Genomic DNA, 25,195 nt, shown 5'->3' with positions numbered 1-25,195 from the left:
GGGGCTTTAAAAACTCTAGAAGCCCTGCTGTGTCTGATCCACTTGTACCAGCACACTCTCACACACCACCACCACCACCACAACAGTGTCACTGCAGCGCTGAGAATGATCCACCACCCGAATCACACCGGCTCTGCGATGGTTGTAGGTTCTCTGAGGAACAGGCTGAAAGAAGGCAAAGTATACAGCGCAACCGATGGGCTACAGTCTGTAACTGTATCAGTGGGGCTAAGTTAATAGTGCTAACAGCGAACTTGCCCTGCCCTAGACACACACCATAAGAAAACCAGTAAAAACAAACGGCTGTACTTTGAGCCTTCAAACAACTAAAACAAATCACACTGAGAAGTTAAACAGATACAGTCAAAGAAGCACATTTACACTCTGAATACTATACATTCAAACTGCATTGGTTCACGATTACAGTGATTCTCCATTGATGCTTCTACTCTGTAGATTTATTAGATTGAACAGTGTGGAAAATTCCATAAAGTCTGAGAGTGCTCCCGAACACAGAGAATGAAGGTGAAATTAAATTGACATCTACAATGCCTTGCTTTTGAGAAGCAGAAGTTAATGTCCAGGAAGAAACATTTAATTAATTACTATAAAAAATGATTAATTTTGATTGGTTAGCATTTTATTTTTACATTATTAACCATTAAAACCATTAACCATCTTGTTCAGCTGTTCATTACGTAGCCACAGCTTACGCATTTTATCTGCTTTCAAAAGGCGCAATATTTTTCAAATGTAAAAAAATTAATAAATTGAGTAATCTCATGTGATAACTGGACCACGTAACAAGTTCAGCTCATTCCTTCTACTTGAACAAGGAACATGGGTTGAAACAGAAGCTATTCTGTTGTTGTCTTGGGTCTCTGAGGCACTGGCAAAATAATGTTAAATTATATAATTGTCAAACATAACCTGACATTTCCAGTTAAAGGGGAGTGGTCCCTAAAGCTCTGTCAGTGATTGTACTTTAGTATCACAGCTCTGGGTGGAATGTGGCATTGAAATCACAGCTGGTGATGCACAGAATTTAGATGTGATCTGTTTAGGAAGTAAACAATTGAGCCTCTGTTCTGTACCTGCTGCTGATAGGAATCCAGGACCTGAGCCACGTCACTGACTGAGGGAGACCTCAGGTCCACCAGGTCCTTCTCAAGGGCAACAATCTGCAAGCAGAGACACAGTGAATAAACAGTTCATATCCGGACAAAACCAAGAACAGATATGGCAGCCTACAGGTTATATATAAATATGTACCGCAAACCTACTGAACAGACTAAGGATGAATAACACTTCACCACCAAAATTTAGTGCTATATACACATCGAAACTGAGTTTTTATAGGGGCAAACTTCAAATGAAGGCCTATGTATGTTTTGTGCATCACCAGAAAGATGATAACAAATAAAACCACAAATTATACACTGTTTTGGGATGTGACATAGTGTTTAATTGCTTTTATGCTGTGGTTTATAAATGATTTTATAACCTGAGGTGATATTTTTATCTGTGTTCCCTCTCCTACTGGTCAGTGGAGAGCTGTACTGGAGGCGTTGTCATGCACCTCTCTCTCTCTGCAATGCTTCAGCTGGTTCACAAGCCAGAACAAGGCTACCTCCTGCTGCCCCACCCACGGCCCACAGACTGACCAGAAAACACGTTGCATCAGGGGCCCCTCCCTTTTCTGTTCCCATTTGCCCAGCAGGAACTAACTGAAGGCCAAAATCTGAAGGGGATGAGGTGGTCCTTTAAAGGCAACTCAACTATCCCACAGATAACTAGTGTATATCTTTGTTTCGTCTTTCTGTACACTATAAACTTGTTTTACTTGTTTACTTCCATTAAATTATAATAATATTTTCATTTACTATTATATAATTAATTGCAATGTCGTGTCCATTGATTCTGGGTGGGCTCCGGACCCACCGCGACCCTGAATTGGATACGCAGTTACAGACAGTGAATGAATGAATAATGGCAATGTCACTTACATGACATTGGTTTGGATGTCGAAAATCAACCAACCTTATGGTGAGGTTGTCAATGGACTAGCAGAGCATCAATAAAAGTGTTACCAAGATATCAAAATTTAATTCTAATAACAATAAACTATTGTCTATTCTACTTATGAATACAAATGTAAAGCTTAATATCTGTACTTTCCTCATAAATATATTGGCTTGTTTCAATAACTTATGAGTAAAAATGAAAAATTAAACAACTGCAATGTCTAAGGGCTGTAATATTTTTTCTCAATCTCCATGTGAATATCCCTAACAACACCACACCTATTGTCTATTATGTATACCTTCTCGGATTGAACAAAGTGTGTGGCCACCCCTGCTTTCTGAACATCTCTGCCTTTGAGCCGAAAGCCAGTTAGGGCCAGGAAAAGCCCCAGCTTTCCTTGCAGCCTTGGGAGGAAGTAGCCACCACCAACATCAGGGACCAAACCTTGAACACAGAAAGAGAAAGAGAAAGTTCATGTTCATCATGCAGTTGAGCTGTGTATTCAGCTGTGCTTCTTCCTCACTTCCAATGCTTTGAGAAGCCTCTATAAACACAGTGGATATCACTACGGATACTATTTATTCGGCATAATACACACAAAGACCAGAAATACTTGTCCTCGTCGACTGGGTGTTTATAATCAGTGTACACAAGCTCTCCCTCAGTCGCCACTTTTGGACCATGCCCAGGGAGCCAACTCCTAGACTAGACAACACACTTCCCATACACATTTCCCATAATACGGAAATTAGGATTCATTTCCTCTCTCGAGTGTCTTGCACTTTTGGTTAAAAGCACAGAGAGACAAATCAATCCAATTAAAGGCAGGAAAAGACTATTCCAATACGACATAGAGCTACAGTTTTAATCAGAACTATTTTTCTCACTTTAATCAATTTCGTTAAATAATTTATTTGAGTTTTTATCAGAGAGTAGCATTTGATTTACACAATTCCCAAGCATTTCCAAATAACAGAATCCTGCCTTTGTAATACTTCATCATAGCATTTCTAAGGTGTCATACGGCATATGAAATTCCTTATGTCTGAATGAATAATATACAGTTGTTGTATAAAATGTTATATGTCATAATGCATATTAAACACAGCATGCTTTTTTTTCTCTGTTAAATATTACCAGTCAAATATATAACCTCATGTGTCACAGAGCTGTGTTTTCTAAGCAGTAGTGGCTGTAAAAATGGCATTCACTCCCTTTCACAGCATGAAAACCAAAGCAGACTCTAGATCCCCCCCCCCCCCCCGTTGGGATTAGACCTGACCTCATTTCAGGCTGCAAATGTGAAATCATAAACGCAGATTGTTGGCGTAGTTCAATCATTTCCTTCGTCTCACACATGCATGGTTTACAGACACAAATACCCTTTAATCCTCAGTTGGGTGGGCAGTTATGGGTTAAGTTGTTGGGGGTAGGTTAAGGTTACCTTGGCTTTGGGGGAAGGGGAGGGGGAGGACTTGTCCTTTTCAAATGTCCAAGACTGAGACAGCTTTGCTTACCATAACTTTGGGGTGGGCAATATGCCAATTTGTTATTATTATCATCATCATGATAATCTGCCAGAGTGTGTTTTTCTATTTTTATATTCTGGTTATTATCAGTGTTTCTACAACTCCAAACAAATGCAGCATAATATATATCCAGTTCAGGGTCGTGGTGGGTCCAGAGCCTACCTGGAATCACTGGGCGCAAGGCAGGAACACACCCTGGAGGGGGCTTAGATTACTTTGTTTCACTTATTAGATTTCTCCTCTTTATTAAATATTTTCACAAGCCGTAAGTAAAAGAAAATGGCTGGGGTATTACATTCCAATTATATCTAAAATCTGAAGCTCATACCTTCAGCTGAAACATCTGAGTCAGAGCTATATTTGTAAAATTCTGGACACGGTGCAGAATATATTGGCGAGATCAGACAGAGTTATTATTTGAATTCCTTTTTTGCGAGTGCTCCGAGTACAGTTAAGAGGCGACAGATATCTGGAGGCACGGGAGACATCAGCAAGTATGTTTAGGGGGAGTAAGACGAGCTGAGACTGAAGGGTGGATGAAACTGAGAGCAGTGGGTGGCTCACATTCTTTGCGTTTCATTACGTCACATGTTAACATTTGGCTAGTGCTGAATATCTCATGACCTGGAACCACATGACATTTCACCGGTCTTTCACTATCACTGTGCAGTTAACTACAGCTGAAAGCTAAGGGCTGAGGGAAACATGCCTCTCTGAGTAATTAGAGATTACCCTAATGCCCTCCCCCACATTTGGTTTGGTGTAAGATTCAGGACAGACATAAGGACCCACTGCCTTATCCAGCCACATCATATATAATCCCACTTATATACTCAATAATCAATCCATCCATCCATCCATCCATACTTTTCAATGTGTACCACCTACATAATGTTATGGCTGAAGGATAACTGCATGTTAACATCTTAACGTCATGAAGGCAAAACCATAACAGTCAGCTCAGAGCTGAACCTTGCAGTGAACCTGACCACAACCAAAGAGGATTAGTACTCCAGGCAAGCCCTGCACACACATCTTAATAGCATTAACAGCTTATGGACTTTGGGCATTCAGACTGCATACAATCACTTGCTCGCCCATGCACAAGCACACAGAATTATTGTCGCTGTCAAATTGTCATAACAACATATATAATACCATTCTATACCTCTGAAATCTTAATAACACAACTGTATTGTAATATAGTAATGAATACTGTGTAAAATACCAGTTGGTCTCAGCACGGCCCAATACGTCAACTCAAAGTCACACAGCATAACTGTGTGGAAAACACAGGTGATTTCTTTTTCATTAAAAGGCAGTTGTACAAAGGGATGGTCTTCATTGCAATTAAGCAGAAGCACAGCGGATTCTACTTCTTTAGTTAATTAGTCTCAGACCACATCTACTCTGAGATTTTGCTCCCTACATTTTTAAAAATATCCCCTACCAGAAAAATATAAACAAAATCAAAACACCAGGAAGCATGAGGGAAACGGGTTTAATCCCAAATCACTCCATACCCCCTATGGTTTTAAATAAAAATGCCCATATGGCCTGATGTGGTATGGTCTCATATCTGGGGGCTATTCCCATGCACATCCTATACTACACACTCATACACTCAGACCCAGGCATGCATGCAATAAAAAAAAATTTAAATTATTGTATTATTTAATTCCAATAACAATGCTGTCAAAACCAACACACAAATGGAAATAAGTAAATACACACCCCACAACTCTCAGTCTGTACCAAGATGCTTAAACTGTTCGAAATGATTAATACAAGGAAGGTGTCAACCAACTTATTTTTTTCCAGACCACAATAGAACATGACAATTTTAAGCCATGGAAAATGTGAGGGGGTTGATGAGCGAGGACCTCCAACCCAGCACAATCCTTCTCTTAGGGCTGGGACTCCAAACATAGCAAACAGTGGATAAGGATTCTTATTGCAATCAAAAATTTCTGACCAAAATCTGTCTAGCTTTGGACAAACCAAAACATAAGAAAAAGGGGCTGTTCCAGCACCAACAAGGACAGGTTCTCTAATCTGGAATTGCTCACGTATGCTCTATGGGGGTCAAACTTTTCTAATGAAAACAAGCACTGTAGGCAATAATCATATGACATATGTTATATTTCGACCTATTAAGTTAGCGATATAAGATGTAGGCCTATAGATGTGTGCCGTACATACAGGCTTCATTCAAAACACATTCGAAGAGCAGCAGCACTTCCTGCTGCTCTGTGCTCCTCAGGGAGCTCTTGCCCACTTCCTGAAGTGAAGGACACTCACTGCTGCCTGGTTGAGAACACCACAAGGCCTTTCATTAAGACACAGCAGTGCATTCAGCTGCTATAACATAACTGTGTGTGTGTGTGTGTGTGTGTGTGCAGAATTGTGGTGGAAATGGAATACTCTGTCTCAAGGTTCAGCTTTCTGAGAAAAGTGCAAAGTAAACTGAAGAAAAAAGAAAAAAGGAAAAAGAAAAAAAAAAAAAGACAGGATTTGCTCTCAGGAAGACGTTACTTTACAAGGTAGAAAGTAAGTCACTGTGGTAGTATCCTCAAGAACTATCTTTGATTGGGAAGAACAATTTTACCATATTCCATTGTGATCATTTTTAAAGTTGTGCTGAGTCCATAAATTTTACAATGTATATTTATATATACAGGGGTTGGACAATGAAACTGAAACACCTGTCATTTTAGTGTGGGAGGTTTCATGGCTAAATTGGAGCAGCCTGGTGGCCAATCTTCATTAACTGCACATTGCACCAGTAAGAGCAGAGTGTGAAGGGTTAATTAGCAGAGGGTAAGAGCACAGTTTTGCTCAAAATATTGCAATGCACACAACATTATGGGTGACATACCAGAGTTCAAAAGAGAACACATTGTTGGTGCACGTCTTGCTGGCGCATTGTGACCAAGACAGTAAGTCTTTGCGATGTATCAAGAGCCACGGTATCCAGGATAATGTCGGCATACCACCAAGAAGGACGAAATGCATCCAACAGGATTAACTGTGGACGCGAGAGGACGCTGTCTGAAAGGGATGTTCGGGTGCTGACCGGGATTGTATCCAAAAAACATTAAATCACAACTCTCCTGTTTCCACCAGAACTGTCCGTCAGGAGCTCCACAGGGTCAATATACACGGCCGGGCTGCTGTAGCCAAACCTTTGGTCACTCATGCCAATGCCAAATGTCAGTTTCAATGGTGCAAGGAGCGCAAATCTTGGGCTGTGGACAATGTGAAACATGTATTGTTCTCTGATGAGTCCACCTTTACTGTTTTCCCAACATCAGGGAGAGTTACGGTGTGGAGAAGCCCCAAAGAAGCGTACCACCCAGACTGGTGCATGCCCAGAGTGAAGCATGGGGTTGGATCAGTGATGGTTTGGGCTGCCATATCATGGCATTCCCTTGGCCCAATACTTGTGCTGGATGGGCGCGTCACTTCCAAGGACTACCGAACCATTCTGGAGGACCATGTGCATCCAATGGTTCAAACACTGTGTCCTGAAGGCGGTGCCGTGTATCAGGACGACAATGCACCAATACACACAGCGAGACCGGTGAAAGATTGGTTTGATGAACATGAAAGTGAAGTTGAACATCTCCCATGGCCTGCACAGTCACCAGATCTAAATATTATTGAGCCACTTTGGGGTGTTTTGGAGGAGCGTGTCAGGAAACGTTTTCCTCCACCAGCATCACGTAGAGACCTGGCCACTATCCTGCAAGAAGAATGGCTTAAAATCCCTCTGACCACTGTGCAGGACTTGTATATGTCATTCCCAAGACGAATTGATGCTGCATTGGCCGCAAAAGGAGGCCATACACCATACTAATAAACTATGGTGGTCTAAAACCAGGTGTTTCAGTTTTTTTGTCAAACTCCTGTATATATATATATATATATATGAGATGGTTGTGGTAGTCTACCTGGTCTCGCACAGCTGCTGAAGACTTGTCTGTGGATTTCAGTGAAAGGAAAACTGCAAAACTGCTTTTCAACATTTGGAACAATCTTTTGCAGGTCCTCAAAAGCCTACTGGGATTCACCAGAGTTTATGAATAATACAAGAGTGCATTGGCAGACACTGTTACTTCTCCCTAAATGGTCCTAACAATTATGAGGTGCTTACAGAACAGGCTCTTTAAAAGCCAGTATCCATCATACATGTATTTTCACCCATCATATACAGCCATATACTCCTGTCCTACTCAGCTAGAGGACACTGCAGCTGCCCAGTAAAGACTACAAAACTGTTCATTATATTTCATAATTCAACCGATATTCAGTTTTATTATTCAAATTTCTGCATAATTAACATGTTACAAAGTAATCAAGTCATTTAAAATGGAAAATTACTCCAATACAGAGGAACTAGCTTACTCAATTTACATTTGTGGAGTAATCCAATTTCTGCGAAGTAGAAAAAATATATTTTTTAATTTATTTAACGCATATTTGGACTTTTAAAACCCTCCAATACATTAAATCATTCATTGTCTGTAACCGTTTATCCAGTTCAGGGTCGCGGCGGGTCTTAAGCCTACCCGGAATCACTGGGTACAAGGCAGGAACACACTGTGGAGGGCAGGGCAACACACAACATTCATTCACACCTATGCACACTTTTGAGTAGCCAATCCACCTACCAACATGTGATATTTGGACCGTGGGAGGAAACCAGAGCATCCAGAGGAAACCCACAAGGACACAGGGAGAACACACCAAATTTCTCACAGACAGTCACCTGGGGCTTGAACCCACAACCCCATGACCCCATTTCGCGGGGGATGCGTTCCAAGACCACCCGCAAAAAACGAGGGATCACTGTATAGCTAAAAACATTGGTACTATTATTAACATTTCATATAAATCTCAGAAAACACACATAGATTAACTGGTGCTTTTGGATAATACATAAACTGACAATATTTATATATACAATGACTGTAAAGAAACTGATATCTTGGGTAAGTTTATCAATTATTTCACCTAAAACCAATACAAATAACTGCTTCCATCTCATTAATTTAACTAGGTAAACATTTTCCAAAGATCCTAATGAGGGAACGCATAATACAGAGGGAGTCATACAATGCCATCTTAAAAACATGGATCTTAGCTTGTCTTCATTACAATTAATTTATTTTTGTGCATTTTGCAGAACAAGGACTGATTTACTGCTGATATAGCAGCTGAAAACCAAAGAGCACGATGGTTACCTCACAATGTTTGCTTCTTTTGTAACTTATCTCTAGTTCTGTTGTGTCATGCACTACAGTAATGTCCTATTTGAACAGACTAGAATGGTTCATTGCAGTTATTTTGTCGTTGTTGTACTTGTGCGTTTTCTAACAATCAAAGAACACATCCTGCAGTGATTCGATGTTCTGTTCAGCAAGCAGATCGCATCATTGTTTTACACTCCTAGTCATGGCACATTTAACACTTTATAATATAGTGTTAGTCCAAGATGCTCTGCCCCCTTGAAGTATACAGACTAGACTATCAGTTGAAATGAATGGATGGTGCTGTTATTTGTCATTTTACAATGTACAACAAATATGTCTTCTGCATTTAACCCATTTGTGGTAGTGAACACACACACACAAACACTAGTGTACTAGGGGCTGTGATCACACACCCAGAGCAGTGGGAAGCCATCCCCGGTGCCTAGGGAGCAGTTGTGGGTTCGGTGCCTTGCTCAAGGGCACCTTAGCCGTGGTTTGAGGGAGGAGGACAATGCCATTCCTTCACTCCCTTTGCCCCCAATCGCCGCTCATGGGAATCAAACCAGAAAAGGCCTACATTTATTAAGCTCAATGCTATTTTCCCGTTAGCCAGCTTTGCATATCCTGACACAGCGACATTTCTGATGAAGTCATATCAGCTAGAAAACATTTGTGAAGCTTTCAGCTTTTAAAGATTATACAAGGGTTTAATCTGAAGACTTATTTCTGCTATTAATTTAGTTCCATCCATTCATTCATTCATTATCTGTAACCCTTATCCAGTTCAGGGTTGCAGTGGGTCCAGAGCCTACCTAGAATCATTGGGTGCAAGGCGGGAACACACCCTGGAGGGGGTGCCAGTCCTTCACAGGGCAACACAGACACAGACACATTCACTCACACACTCACACCTACGGTGACTTTGGAGTCGCCAATCCACCTACCAACGTGTGTTTTTGGACTGTGGGAGGAAACCGGAGCACCCGGAGGAAAGCCACGCAGACACAGGGAGAACACACCACACCCCTCACAGACAGTCACCCAGAGGAAACCCACACAGACACAGAGAGAACACACCACACTCCTCACAGACAGTCACCCAGAGGAAACCCACACAGACACAGAGAGAACACACCACGCTCCTCACAGACAGTCACCCGGAGGAAACCCACGTAGACACGGGTAGAACAGACCACACTCCTCACAGACAGTCACCCGGAGGAAACCCACGCAGACACAGAGAGAACACACCACACTCGTCACAGACAGTCACCCGGAGGAAACCCACGTAGACACGGGTAGAACAGACCACACTCCTCACAGACAGTCACCCGGAGGAAACTCACACAGACACGGGGAGAACACACCACACTCCTCATAGACAGTCACCCGGAGGAAACCCACGCAGACACAGGGAGAACACACCAAACTCCTCACAGACAGTCACCCGGAGCGGGAATCAAACCCACAACCTCCAGGTCCCTGGAGCTGTCTGCTGCACCACCGTGCCACCTATTAATTTAGCTGAAAGTCATTAATAAACTAGTAAATTAGACCATGTGTGATTATGAAGAACGTACAAGCTGTTTTCGTTTGACCACTGTATTGACATCACACAAGTGCTAAAAATAAAATCTGTGGGTTATCAATACGAATGTCAGTAACATCATCCATTCTTGTCAATGCAGATAAACGGGGTGATGAAATTAACCAGAATCTCTGGTGATAGCCAAAAGTCTGGCGTGTGAGACTAATGCACCATCAAGTACTAAAATACGGCAGGGCATCATGCTGAATTGTATGCCACTGAGCATTTCTGAGCAGCTGGAAGCTGTGAGTGCTGAGAGCTTTGCGTAACTGACCCCAGCTGACAGGTCCTGAAAGGAAAGCACGCTGAGCAGCCGTCTGAGGGGATGGATTGGCAAAGGGCTCGGCTTCCCGCACCTTTTAACGCTGGATTGATTTGCTGCGGAGCGCACATGGCACATTCCTTCCACACACAGAAGGAGCCTGCTGCTGCCGGCTATGGGCTGTTTTTAGCATGCCACACTTTTCCAAACAAGCATAGCCAGCTGACATGTGCCCCCTCCTCCCCAACTACACCCCCTCTGTACAGTTTCCACATAAAACTGGGCTGAGATAAATAGGCAGCAGGGGAAGGGGGCTTATGAAGAATCACTGTACTAAAGAAAGAGGACAGTGAAAACAGGGCTGGCAAAGTTGTATTAACGCCATTACACAATTTAGGAAGCACCACTAATTGATTTCATTCATCCCGGGCTGAAAGCCATCTGTAGGTTTTGGTAAATTACCTACAGGGAAGGATTTGCTGATGTTTTCGTGAGAAATCCTGATTGCCCATCAATTGTCAAACCTTGTTTGCGTAAAGGCCCAATGATCCTGAGTTTAAAGAATGTAAAGACGGCTAAAATAGGTCCTAAGACCTAGAAAATAAACACTTTTCAGCCTCCCTGTTGGCACAGCTGTAAAATTTGGCTCAATTAAAGTGCTCATGAGCACACACACACAAATTAGTACACTAGGGGTATTGTACACACACCCCAAGAGCAGGAGACACACATCCCTTGTGCCCAGGGAACAGTTGGGGGTGAGGTGTTCAAGGGTGTTTTGAGGCCGTGGATTGAGGGAGAAATCTTAACAACTGTGGGAATCTACACCAGCAACCTTCCAGACACAAGCCTGATTCTATAATCTGCCTGAGACTGCCTTTAAAACCTGGTGATGCCCCATGCATCCACGGCTGAACGTCCAAGAGACTCTGTTTAATTTACATCAATGTAGTCGAAGGAGTGAATGAACAGTGCTGTCCTTCTCCCTCAATCCATCCAAGGAACCTAACCCTCAACAGTTCTCTGGGCATCAGCGATGGCTATGTGTGTGTGTTTTGTTGTATTTTTGCAATATCAAATAAATTCATTCATTTATTCTCTGTAACCCTTATCCAATTCAGGGTCGTGGTGGGTCCAGAACCTACCTGGAATCATTGGGCGCAAGGCGGGAATACACCCTGGAGGGGGTGCCAGTCCTTCACAGGGCAACACACACACACACACACACATTCACTCACACCTACGGACACTTTTGAGTCGCCAGTCCACCAACCAACGTGTTTTTGGACTGTGGGAGGAAACCGGAGCACCCAGAGGAAACCCATGCAGACACAGGGAGAACACACCACACTCCTCACAGACAATCCCCCGGAGCGGGAATCGAACCCACAACCTCCAGGACCCTGGAGCTGTGTGACTGCGACACCTACCTGCTGCACCACCGTGCCGCCCTATATCAAATAAATGCACATTAAAAAAAAATAAAAACAGATAGCAACTTAATAGAAAGGTAAATGCTGACTTTGGTGGTGTGTTAGCGTGTATTGGGCTGGTATGAGTGGATCAGACACAGCAGCGCTGCTGGAGTTTTTAAACTAGTCCACCAAACAAAAACATCCAGCCGACAGCATCCTGTTTCAACTGATGACAGACTAGAAGACGACTAGATGAGCTACTGTCTCTGACTTTACATCTACAAGGTGGACCGACGATGTAGGAGAGTCTAACAGAGAGGACAGGGAGTGCGTCTGTAGTGCCAGTCTAGCTCTGACACCTTTGTATTTAAATCAAATATTACTGTGAAAGCTAGAGGAAGACTATCATTTTCTGCTTTACTTCATGTTAACCCTTAAAGTGCTGCACTACTGTATTATTTAAAAAGAGAAGATGTATTCACATTCCTACCACGCACATATGTGTGGGCTGACGGTTCTTCATAAACCAGATGAACTCTGAGTTAACCTGCACAGTTCAGCACAAATAGAGCCAACCTTGTACTGCTGACACCCCACTAATCCTACTGTCTAAGGTTTCCAAAAACAGACCCCTAACACAACACAGAAAGAGTGTGGCTGGGATGATTTTGATGCGTTTATAAAGACCATAGTCTCTAACCTGCTGCCTCTGATCTAGAACTACACTGTGCTGTTCAGCTGGGCTGTTATTGCTGGATGGACAGTGATATGTGGGCACTGTCAGGTTGTATGCATTATTAATGTGCTGGGGGCTCATTGGAAAGACAGTAAAATGCAGGCCACTGTGGCTCTCACCAATTGCCGTCTCCGGCATCGCAAACAAAGTCTTCTCCGTGGCTACACGGAAACGCCCATGGACTGAGAGACCTACACCCTGCAGAGAGAGAGAGAGAGAGAGATCAAAATGCTTTCAGTATGCAAAGACAAGCACATACAAACCCTAAAACCTCAATAGATATAACACACAATATTCAAAGATATAACACATTAAGAGATAAATAAGTCCCCTGCTGATACTGAGGTGGCAGACAGAACTGGGAACAGTTGAACCAATGTTCAGTCCACTACACTTTTCAATGTGAGAGCGGTTATTTAAGAGGAATTAGATGGTGACTGGGCATAAAAGGTCAAGGGGAGGAAGCCCTACAGAACAGCTATGCAGAGCTGGACTGACCAGCTCCACCAAGGAAACACCCTCTCTCACTCTGCACTGTTGCCATAGTAATGCAGGAGGAACTGTGGACTTGATGAACTGAATGTGAGTTGTCTGAGACTCAATGTTAGGACATTCCTACCTCGAGAGAGAGAGAGAGAGAGAGAGAGAGAGAGAGAGAGAAAGAGAGAGAGAGAGAGAGAGATGTAAAATGAGTCTAAGCAAGGATACACAGGTATACAAAATGCAAATGATATGAATGTGTGTGTGTGGGTGTGTACAATTTTACAATATATACAATGACAGACTGGTCCATCTGTGGCTCTGCATGCTTTGTTAGCCACATTTCACTGCACTCTGTTCTGCAATGGTTAGGAACCCCCTCTGGACACCTATAGCGCAGGTAGAGTTTTGGTAAGGGACTGTTAGCCCAATAGATCAATAGCTCATCCAACAAAAATATCCAGCCTACACAAAACTGTGCAGCAACAGATGAGCTACTCTTTTTGACTTTACATCTACAAGGTTGGCCAATGAGGTAGGAGTGTCTAACAGAGTGGACAGTGAGTGTACACAGTGTTTGAAAACTCTAGCAGCCACTGCTGTGTCTGATCCACTTATACCGAATTAACAAGGACTAACATACAACCACCACATGAGTGTCACTGCAGCACAGAGGATGATCCACCAGGCAAACTATATCTGCTCTGTGGTGGTCCTGAGAAGGCCCTGACTATTGAATAACATGTTCTTTATTTAAGCTTGGGCTTACCATGAACATGTTTTGCCCATATGGCAAACAGAAGCAAGAAACAAAACGTATGTATAAGTATACAATTTATTATGGTTTTGCAATGAATGAACCAACAGAAATGCACTTAATACAAATGTAATTCCTCTAAAAAGTTATTATTTTTCTCCTGAACGTTACTGTTTTGGAGATGCAAGGTTGTGTTCTGACAATTAGGCTCTGCATCTGCATCAGTAAAATAGGCAGTATATTTATTAGTTGCAAATACCGCCAGCAATTCAAATATTAGCATGATACTATCATTCACTATTGTATATAATTCATGTAGGGACTTATTGTGCTATGTGGTGTATACTTAGCTGTAACCCTTTAAGAGTGGTGGTATTCCAGTGGTTTGTGTGGTGAAGTTAAACACAAAGCCCTGCCTCAACCAGCATGGCAGCCTAACAAACACCACCCCCCTGCTTCACACATGCTGAGGAAAGGTCAGGACGTCTTCTTAGTGGCCTCCCAGTTCCATCTCGCTGATAGTAATAAATAAACTTCACCAAAATAGGAACAGCTCACAACAGAGTCACCCCAGGAACATCAGTGGTGTGACCGCTGGCCGGGGTCACAATTTACTACCATTTCTAACTGTACAGAGCTATGTGTGGGGTTTAGATGATGTCAGACTACTGTTAAGAACCACCGTTCTTCTCTTGCTACTCTCTACATACAACATCATACTGCACATCACAGAAAATAAAATTAAAAATACTTCACTTAGACGGTAATTAGGCACTAATTCAACAGGGAAATGTGAATTTTATAGATGACTAAAACATACCACTGCCCTACGGATTGGCTTTGCTGCGGCATGGAAACATCACTTCACTGATAACTTACATTTCAGAGAAGGAGAACTACTTTATGAAATTTTAAGCCAAATCGGAGAAAGAGTTTAGACAGACAGTTGCTATAAAACATTATTTTCCAAGATTCTGTTCAACTCTCAGAGTGCAGGGAAAAAGGGTCTGATTATTTACCCTGTAAACAGGTGGAAAAGAATGAGTAAAAAAAAAAAATATATATATATATATATATATATATATATATATATATATATATATATTACTTATGCCTGTAGTCTCTTACACGCTAAATCAAAACATGAGTGAAATAACATGATTACTGAAGCATATATATGACCTCTGCATGAATAACTGGGTCAGAATAGCACAGTAATTCACTGGAGTCTAGTGCACCAATAGTTTCCTATTAGATCCTATGATGAAAATGCTAATATGGTTAATAGAGGATAACAGTTTTTCTTCTCATTATGCAACACAGTGGAATCATTTAACCCACTCACAAAATTAGGCATAGGGCTTCTGAGCGTTGCGAGAATCTCTCCAGTGCAGGGAGAGAATCAGTGTATGAGATAAATATAGCCACTTTTCCCATCTGTTAATTTTAGTGCTGCACTCTGAACCCAGACAGTCAGTTTGGCACCCACGCCAAAAAACGCCAAAAAACGATGGGTAGTACTTCTATTTACCCAAGGATTCTTACGGGTATAAGCAAAGAATTCCTGCCTGAATGGGAAACTGAACCCTCATTTGCCATGTGGAGAGCAGCGGTATTACCACATTTTTTGTTAATAAATGTAAACTTGGCTCTCCCGAGTGGTGTCCAAGAGAACACAAAAAGGCCTTGCTCTCTAAGGGTGGGGGGATACAATGCACCCCCTGTTGCCTCTCTCCCGCCATGTGACATGCACACTGCAAGCCAGCATGGATGTCTTGTTGCTGACATCATAGATCTGGATACTTAGCAATCCTGTCCAAGCACATTTAGCTGTCCAGTGGTGTTGCATCACTGTTAGTTTAAAAAAAGAGGCACTGCCTGGTTTCAAATGTCTCAGATGAACCTGGTGATGCCCTCACCCTCCCAGTGTGGTGGCATGTGGCATTGTATATGACTGAAAGCATACTAGCTATCAGAACTTACTATTGGGGCAAAAAAACTGAGATTAAAAGTTTGCAATCTATCTTTTCTGCTGCTTTGCATAACTGCAAACAAGGCTTCCATATTAATGCTCAGCCAATAGTAGACCTCCAACACACAGTCAGACTTGCAGTTCACCATTTTAGAGTGGTCATCAGCGGGTCACTTTAGGACACAAGTCCTTGCCCCGTCCTTCACACTGTCCACAAACCAGACCAGAGAAACAGTGTAATGATGATGATGATGGGCACACTAACTCAAAACACCTGCAGGATGATGACAAACAGGTGACCTCATGAGAAAGAGCTACATATATATGCTGCACATGAACTACTAAACTACTGTCCTAAGGGTGGCCTTCCCTAATAAACACTAATTCATAAGTGCAGCGCAGTAGATTCTGATTACGCTCACAGTCATCATAGTTGTTGTATTTACTTTTTGCACCTATCATAGTTACCTCATTGTAATTTAATAGTTACCTTTTGGTTTAACAAGCATTTTAATAATAACAAATAATAATGATAATAATAATACATTTCTGTAGGAATACATATAGAAATGTACAATAAAATGTAAAAAAAGAAGATATTTGGCTCAAAAAAAGAGAGCCAAACATCACTGAAAACATTTCTCTCTGCAGTGTGATAAACAATTGATGTGCACTTCAGTGCCAAGCAAAGCAACATTCCCATTAAAGAGCAGCCTGCTAAATTGAATTGATGTGTGTGCACATGGCAGGAATAATAACACTGCCAGAGGAAGATAATGACAGCACTAAACTGGAGAAGTAAACGAAGGGACAAAAGGACCCAGTGCTTCTTCAGAAAACTGTGATGAAAAGACAGTAAACAGAGCATAGGTTAGTTCCACAGCGACTCCTTCAAAATGGCCGACATGGTCTTAGTAATCCAAACATTAACCTTTATTAGAACCGAAACTCAATTATTCAAAAACCTATCCATAGAATAGATAGATGGAGCATATATACACATTACCTCAGCTCCACTGATCTTACAGGAGGACTTTGTAGTTCTACAATTACAGACAGGCGTCTGTCTGTTGCTCTGTATACTTTGTTTGCCAGGACCACTACAGAGCAGGTCAAATTTGGCTGGGGGATCATTCTCACTGCTGTGTTGGTGGATGTAGGAGTGGATCAGGTACAGCAGTGCTGCTGGAGTTTTTAAAAACGGTGTCCACTCACTGTTGACTCTATTAGAAAAACCAACCTTCTTGGAGCAGCAGACTGTAGCCGTCTGTAAATCTAGAACTACAAAATCTTCCTTTATCGTCAGTGGAGCTCAGAAAATGGACAGCGAGAGTGGAAACCAGGAGGAGGTCATAATGCTACGCTTATCTGTGTTTAACAAAGTGGCTTGATTTGTGCAGAGAAACAGTCCTGAGCTATTTTAGCCCTGACAACACACACAGAAGTTTTAAGCACCTTGTAAACATAATATATCAGTTAAAGTAGTTGTTTAGAACAGCAGGTAAAAGTTAAGAAGAATGGAGGAAGTTGGATGTAGAGGATAGATCTACAGGAAATCCCATAACACTGAAGAAATTGTTTCTTATGACTGCGACAACTTATTTATTACCTATGAATGTGTAAGAAGCACTTTAAGCACTAAAAATTTTGAACTAATCTGACTAAGTATTTGTGAACATTAATGTAAGGTCTAACGGTCCCCAAACTAAGAACTCCCTTCTGACTTTATGTAGTTTTCCTGGAGCAAGACAGGTGTTCTTTTTATAAGAGCATGCCACTGCAAGACCAGGACTGTACAGGATCAGAGTAACAGGGCTGTTCATCGCAAAATATAAACGTCCTAAGTTTATACAGCTGAGCTTTTAAGTCTCTAAAACTCTAAAAGTGACTTTATAAACATTCGAAACTTGGCTCCATCCATCTTCTCCATTTATCTTCCTCTATGCCCTGCCCACAACCTCGGAAACTCTTACTGGTTCTTTAAGATATTTGGCTGTTGGTAAGCACAAAACTCTGCTTTCACCAAGCCAGACCCCTCTTTTCCGTGATGGAAAATACCACCCAGAGAGCAGAGGATTCTTATCAGTAAGACTGATGTGGAAAATAAATTCTCTTCAAAATATTTTACGAGTTGTCTCATATGATACCCATCTCCCAGCTGCACATTTGGAAAGACTTTATTACAGAGATGAGATTTCTTCCAACGGGATTCTCAGTGTAACATTCGATTAAGTGGAAAAATGAGCTCATCCTTTGTGGAACCCACTATTGTGTCGAGCCTTAAACAACATTGAAGACATTTTGTTTACAAACGAGATGACATCTTCATGTTCAAAGCTAATTTTACACTTTCCAATGCCAGTAAATATTGCAGCTAGACATCTGGAGCATATCCAAGAGTCAAAATATACAGCAAGTTTTTAAACGTCCAATCTGTAATTTTTAAATTTTTTATTTATTTTTTTTTTAAATCGCAAACAGTATTCCTAATCATTCATTCATTATCTGTAACCCTTATCCAGTTCAGGGTCGCGGTGGGTCCAGAGCCTACCTGGAATCATTGGGTGCAAGGCAGGAATACACCCTGAAGGTGGCGCCAGTCCTTCACAGGAAAACACACACTCTCACATTCACTCACACACTCACACCTACCGACACTTTTGAGTCGCCAATCCACCTAGCAACATGTTTTTGGACTGTGAGAGGAAACCAGAGCACCCGGAGGAAACCCACGCAGACACAGAGAGAACACACCACACTCGTCACAGACAGTCACCCGGAGGAAACCCATGCAGACACAGAGAGAACACACCACACTCCTCACAGACAGTCACCCGGAGGAAACCCACGCAGACACAGGGAGAACACACCACACTCCTCACAGACAGTCACCCGGAGGAAACCCACGCAGACACAGGGAGAACACACCACACTCCTCACAGACAGTCACCCGGAGGAAACCCACGCAGACACAGAGAGAACACACCACACTCCTCACAGACAGTCATCCGAGGGAAACCCATGCAGACACAGGGAGAACACACCACACTCCTCACAGACAGTCACCCGGAGGAAACCCATGCAGACACAGGGAGAACACACCACACTCCTCACAGACAGTCACCCGGAGGAAACCCATGCAGACACAGGGAGAACACACCAACTCCTCACAGACAGTCACCCGGAGGAAACCCACGCAGACACAGGGAGAACACACCACACTCCTCACAGACAGTCACCCGGAGGAAACCCACGCAGACACAGGGAGAACACACCACACTCCTCACAGACAGTCACCCGGAGGAAACCCACGCAGACACAGAGAGAACACACCACACTCCTCACAGACAGTCATCCGAGGGAAACCCATGCAGACACAGGGAGAACACACCACACTCCTCACAGACAGTCACCCGGAGGAAACCCACACAGACACAGGGAGAACACACCTCACTCCTCACAGACAGTCACCCGGAGCGGGAATCGAACCCACAACCTCCAGGTCCCTGGAGCTGTGTGACTGCGACACTAACCTGCTGCGCCACCGTGCAGCTCAATGCAGATCATTTTGATCTTTATTTAAAAAAATATTACAAACTTATAAATAATCACTTTAGGCAATGAAAGCCACTTGGTATTGTGTAAACGCACAACAGCTCTTTCATACCGTGAAGAAGAATTACTAAATAAAACAACTTATTTCTCTAAACAAACCACTACACCTTGTTGTGAGCAGGCAGTACCCCTCTTTTAAAGCTGAAGTTTTAAAGCTGTGTAAACACCTCTTGTGTTTACACAGCAAGACAGTTAACCAGCCTCAGTGCAGCAGTTAAAGGCAGCTGTTCATACGGCAGGTAACAGCAACATTTGCATTTGCTATTTCACACTCCAGGATCATTACAGCGTCTGCCCCATGGTGTTGCTCACTAATTACCTTTCATCATATGGGTATCATCATCATCTCAAATCAATAGTGAGTCAGTAAACCTGATGAATAACTGCACTACATTAACTCACTCCTACTCAGATCAAATAAATAAACTAAATATAGCCTTTTCAACTCATGCCTGAAATTTCTGTGATAATCTGAGCATAAACAAACTAAACTCACTGTAGTGAAGCCAATCTACAGCATCAGTCAAAAACTGCATACCTGTGAAAGATTTTATTTAGTTCAAATATTTTCCAATTTTTATAACATTAGTGATTATAAACATAATAAAAAAGACTACGTGGAGCCGTGTACAATGATACTACGATGAGTAGACTTGAAAAAACACCATCTACATTGACACTTTGCATTCTAGAAAATTATTTAAATTTTATGTGTTTGGCCAATAAACTCATACAAAAATACACCTAAAGACTTCATTTTTAAAAATGGCCTTTCCAAATGGTTTAAGCTGAAGATACAGAGGAGAAATACAATCTCCATTTAAATAATAAGCAGGTGTTTTTGTTCATATTTAAAACATAAGACGGCACTTAACACTGGGTGTGAAAGGAGGAAACCCACGCGGACACAGGGGGAACACACCAAACTCCACACAGACAGTCACCCGGAGGAAACCCATGCAGACACAGGGAGAACACACCACACTCTTCACAGACAGTCACCCGGAGGAAACCTACGCAGACACAGGGAGAACACACCACACTCCTCACAAACAGTCACCCGGAGGAAACCCACGCAGACACAGGGAGAACACACCACACTCCTCACAGACAGTCACCCGGAGGAAACCCACGCAGACACAGGGAGAACACACCACACTCCTCACAGACAGTCACCCGGAGGAAACCCACGCAGACACAGGGAGAACACACCACACTCCTCACAGACAGTCACCCGGAGGAAACCCACGCAGACACAGGGAGAACACACCACACTCCTCACAGACAGTCACCCGGAGGAAACCCACGCAGACACAGGGAGAACACACCACACTCCCCCGGAGGAAACACAACACACGTTTCCGAATGGTTTAAGCTGAAGATACTGAGGAGAAATACAATCTCCATTTAAATAATAAGCAGGTGTTTTTGTTCATATTTAAAACGTAAGACGGCACTTAACACTGGGTGTGAAAGGAGGAAACCCATGCGGACACAGGGGGAACACACCAAACTCCACACAGACAGTCACCCGGAGGAAACCCATGCAGACACAGGGAGAACACACCACACTCTTCACAGACAGTCACCCGGAGGAAACCTACGCGGACACAGGGAGAACATACCACACTCCTCACAGACAGTCACCCGGAGGAAACCCACGCAGACACAGGGAGAACACACCACACTCCCCCGGAGGAAACACAACACACGTTTCCGAATGGTTTAAGCTGAAGATACTGAGGAGAAATACAATTTCCATTCAAATAATAAGCAGGTGTTTTTGTCCATATTTAAAATGTAAAAAGGCAACTTAACACTGGGTGTGAAAGGACATGGAGCTGTCAAGAAGCCATTACTGAACACAGAAGGAGCAGAGAAAATATACAGCCATGCACACACCAACTCAGAACAAGGTTAAACTGACACAAAAAAACAATCTTCCAAAATTCCTTAAATATTAATATAAATTCCACAGACTGTGCCAGGAACTATTCCCAACGCTTAGGTCCAAAAAGGGAGAAGAAATCTCACACCAGTTTCTGATTTCAGAGATTACTGCAGCCATTAAAGAACAAAAGTATGATGCCATGAAAGCTCCAAGTCATGAACCCAGAAAACATTCATCTCTAACACGACAGACGCTACGTAAACGCTTGTTCTAATGTGCAGGGTTTGAGGCTAAAAGGAAATTCTGAACTTAAATCATTCTTGTTGAGTGTGCCCACATGTGTTAGTCTCCACATTTTTTCATGCAAAATCTCTTCTGACCAATGCTGGAAATATGCAGAGGAACCAGGCCCAAGACAAGCCCATGAGGAGTGATGGGAGGGAGATGTTTGGCCTCATCTTACTCAACAATGAGAAGGATCAAAGGCATGCCCCTCAGCTGGAGCTCTGACACCCTGCGGTCTCTTCCAACACCCTGCCCAAGACCTTCATCAATTCTGTCATTCCGTATATTCCTATGGGGTCGGAAGTTAGAATAGAGAACCATCCTTATGACTTAGTGAATGTCAAATATTTATAATTTAGATGTTGTATGGGTGGTTGGTACAGGTAGTGTTGCAGTCACACAGCTCCAGGGACCTGGAGGTTGTGGGTTCAATTCCTGCTCCGGGTGACTGTCTGTGAGGAGTGTTCTCCCTGTGTCTGTGTGGGTTTCCTCCGGGTGACTGTCTGTGAGGAGTGTGGTGTGTTCTCTCTGTGTCTGCATGGGTTTCCTCCAGGTGACTGTCTGTGAGGAGTGTGGTGTGTTCTCTCTGTGTCTGCATGGGTTTCCTCCAGGTGACTGTCTGTGAGGAGTGTGGTGTGTTCTCCCTGTGTCTGCGTGGGTTTCCTCCGGGTGCTCTGGTTTCCTCCCACAGTCCAAAAACACACGTTGGTAGGTGGATTGGCGACTCAAAAGTGTCCGTAGGTGTGAGTGTGTGTGTTGCCCTGTGAAGGACTGGCGCCCCCTCCAGGGTGTATTCCCGCCTTGCGCCCAGTGATTCCGGGTAGGCTCCAGACCTGCCGCGACCCTGAACTGGATAAACGGTTACAGACAATGAATGTATTAATGTATTGTCAAGTCGGTCCCTTCTGAAGAAAACTGCTGCTTCTACATTTACCCCCTTTGATTAGAAAAACTGAAAAAGAAACCATGCCTTGGCTGACATTTGGGATAGTCAGGAAAACCAGGCAAAATTTGAATTTTCACAAAAGTATCACCCCACGTCCTGTAGCAAACCTGATAAATGAGGAGGAAATAATACCGTGTTCTGGAGAGGAGGCCTGCTAAAGGTCACCTGAATGTTCATGTTCCTGGAGAGATGAGCATAGGGTGCACCGACCTGAGAGCAGCCAGAACTCTCACAGAACCTCAGGCTAAAGACGCTAAAGACAATTCCATCTGCAGCCAGTGACCCAGGATCACTCTGTCCTTTTTATGCCCTATTCTTTAAAAAAGAAAACCCTGCTCTGGATCATAGAGACTTTTCTGCTCACGGCCAGTTAAGTGACCCCACCAGCGTCAATATCTGACACACTCAATCATATACTACCTGCCATTTAGAGGCCACCGATGTTAGTGTTTCTGTTCTGAATCATTAGCTTGTGCTTCTCATTAGCAGAGCTTTATTTGCTGCGTCCAAAGGTATATAAGCCCTGTTCATGGCGTAATGCACTATATAATCTCAATAGGCAACAGGTAGTGTATATACAATAACACACTATACCCACAATGCTGTGTCAGTGTGCTATTTCAGCATTGATTTGTAACAGGGCTGGATCAGATCATGTAAATAATTACTTTTGATCATTGGTTTGGGAGGGAAAATGATAAATGAAATGATTAAACATTTCTAATAGAATCAATTCAGGAGTAAACTGTAAATAAATGTAACATTATTAATAACACAAATCGTGATAAACCTGTTCTCTACACCCTACTCTAAACATATTTTGTAATCTATCCTAAAATAGGCATTTCAGAACAGGAAAATCCAATGCGCCCCCAGGTCTTCAGCTCAAACAGTGTACAAACAAATAAAGGCAAAGTCATGTTTCAGTTCAAATTCCACATGAATCTCAGAAAGGTAGGAAGGAGAAAAGGGGGGGAAAAAAAGAAAAACAGCCAGCAACATGTTCTGTGGACGTCATTCGGCCTTCTGGCCAATCAGAGGGCAGAGAACCTCCAATTCATAACAAACCGAGATGTTTGCAGTGAGAGAAGCTCGCTGCTGCCACCTCCTGGAATATCTACACAGCACAGGTCTCACATCTGGGGGGGATTAGGGAGGGTTTATGAGTCACCACACATCATGGATGTCACAATATGGAGCGATCTAAACAAGGTAAATTACAATGTAGTAGATTTAATATTGCACAAGGACGACAATACAGATATTAGACATCTACGTCTAGAGTTATGATTTGTGGTACATCACGAAGCAGGCCGTTAAGATAAGCCTCTCTTTTAGTTGGAGAGGGATTACAAGAGACAAACTGCAGCAAAACAGAAGAATCCTGCCTAAAATCCCTCAAGCTGCTGCCTTAAATCTCAGACACTGCGCACAGACTGCCATCTAGTGGAAGTAACTACAACAAACATCTGAAACTCTTCTGCTTTCCCAGTAAACATTTAGCCGTTGATTCAACGTTGAAATAACGTAATGACTGCCGTCTAATCAACGCTCTCTTAAGGTTGAAAATGAAAGTTGAAAAGATGTCGGACACAGACATTGAAAAGACGACTATTAGATGTATTTTGGACGTCCATTGACGTTACCCAGTAAACATTTAGCTGTTGATTCAACGTTGAAATAACGTAATGGCTGCCATCTAATCAACGCTCTCTTAAGGTTGAAAATGAAAGTTGAAAAGACGTCCAAACACAGACATTGAAAAGACGACTATTAGACGTATTTTGGACGTCCATTGACGTTATTAATTGGTCCCGAAATAAATTACTTGTATAAAACGCGTTTTGGACGTCCACTGACGTTATCGATTGGTCACCACTTAACTAACTTATTAAGATGGATTTTGGACGTCCATTGACGTTTAAAATAAGTCCTTGACGGACAGACTACTTTTAGACCTGTTTTGAACGTCCAGGGACGTTCCTTGTTTACTGGGTTTGGAGTAGGCTGCTGACCACTTTTAATTGCCTTAAAAATGTTCTTGCCCAACACCCCACCCCCAACCCCAGCCCCTTTTCAGCGATACACATGTTCAAAACCATATTTAAAATAGTACTCACTCCTCCCATTGTAATTCCATCAATAAGGGCCACGTATGGTTTTTTACAGGTACCTAAAAATCACAAACAAAATTAAATAAGATCAGATCAAAAACCAGTAGAACTGACGGCGAACAAGTCAAGAGTTATTCTGTACCTATCGCATTGTTCAGAATGTACTCCTCACGGAAGAAGTCTTGTGCTAAAGAATCTCCTGCTTTGCCAGCCTCTGTGACAGCTAGAAACACACAGACAACAGAGTAAAAACATTCCCTCTGCATCACAAGTGTTCACAACATTTCTGCTCCTGTGCTTCACGAAAATAATTAATATATTATGA

The 25,195-nt window shown here is 42.6% G+C and overlaps 1 protein-coding gene across 1 annotated transcript in view; it reads right to left on the bottom strand.

Annotated features, from left to right (window-relative positions):
• The window catches only part of hibch (3-hydroxyisobutyryl-CoA hydrolase), a 42,173-nt gene that overhangs the window by 11,818 nt on the left and 5,160 nt on the right, over window positions 1–25,195 (bottom strand). The window contains exons 5-9 of the mRNA XM_066686692.1: window positions 25,013–25,093; window positions 24,877–24,929; window positions 12,930–13,008; window positions 2,324–2,469; window positions 1,095–1,181 (exon numbers count right to left, since the gene is read on the bottom strand). Coding sequence (XP_066542789.1) covers window positions 1,095–1,181; window positions 2,324–2,469; window positions 12,930–13,008; window positions 24,877–24,929; window positions 25,013–25,093 — 446 coding nt within the window. The remainder of the gene's footprint in view (window positions 1–1,094; window positions 1,182–2,323; window positions 2,470–12,929; window positions 13,009–24,876; window positions 24,930–25,012; window positions 25,094–25,195) is intronic.

This window comes from Hoplias malabaricus, chromosome 12, assembly GCF_029633855.1.
Source record: "Hoplias malabaricus isolate fHopMal1 chromosome 12, fHopMal1.hap1, whole genome shotgun sequence".
Classification (NCBI taxonomy): Eukaryota; Metazoa; Chordata; class Actinopteri; order Characiformes; family Erythrinidae; genus Hoplias; species Hoplias malabaricus.
Note: the sequence above shows the minus strand (reverse complement) of the source record. Positions and strands in the feature narration are given on the sequence as shown.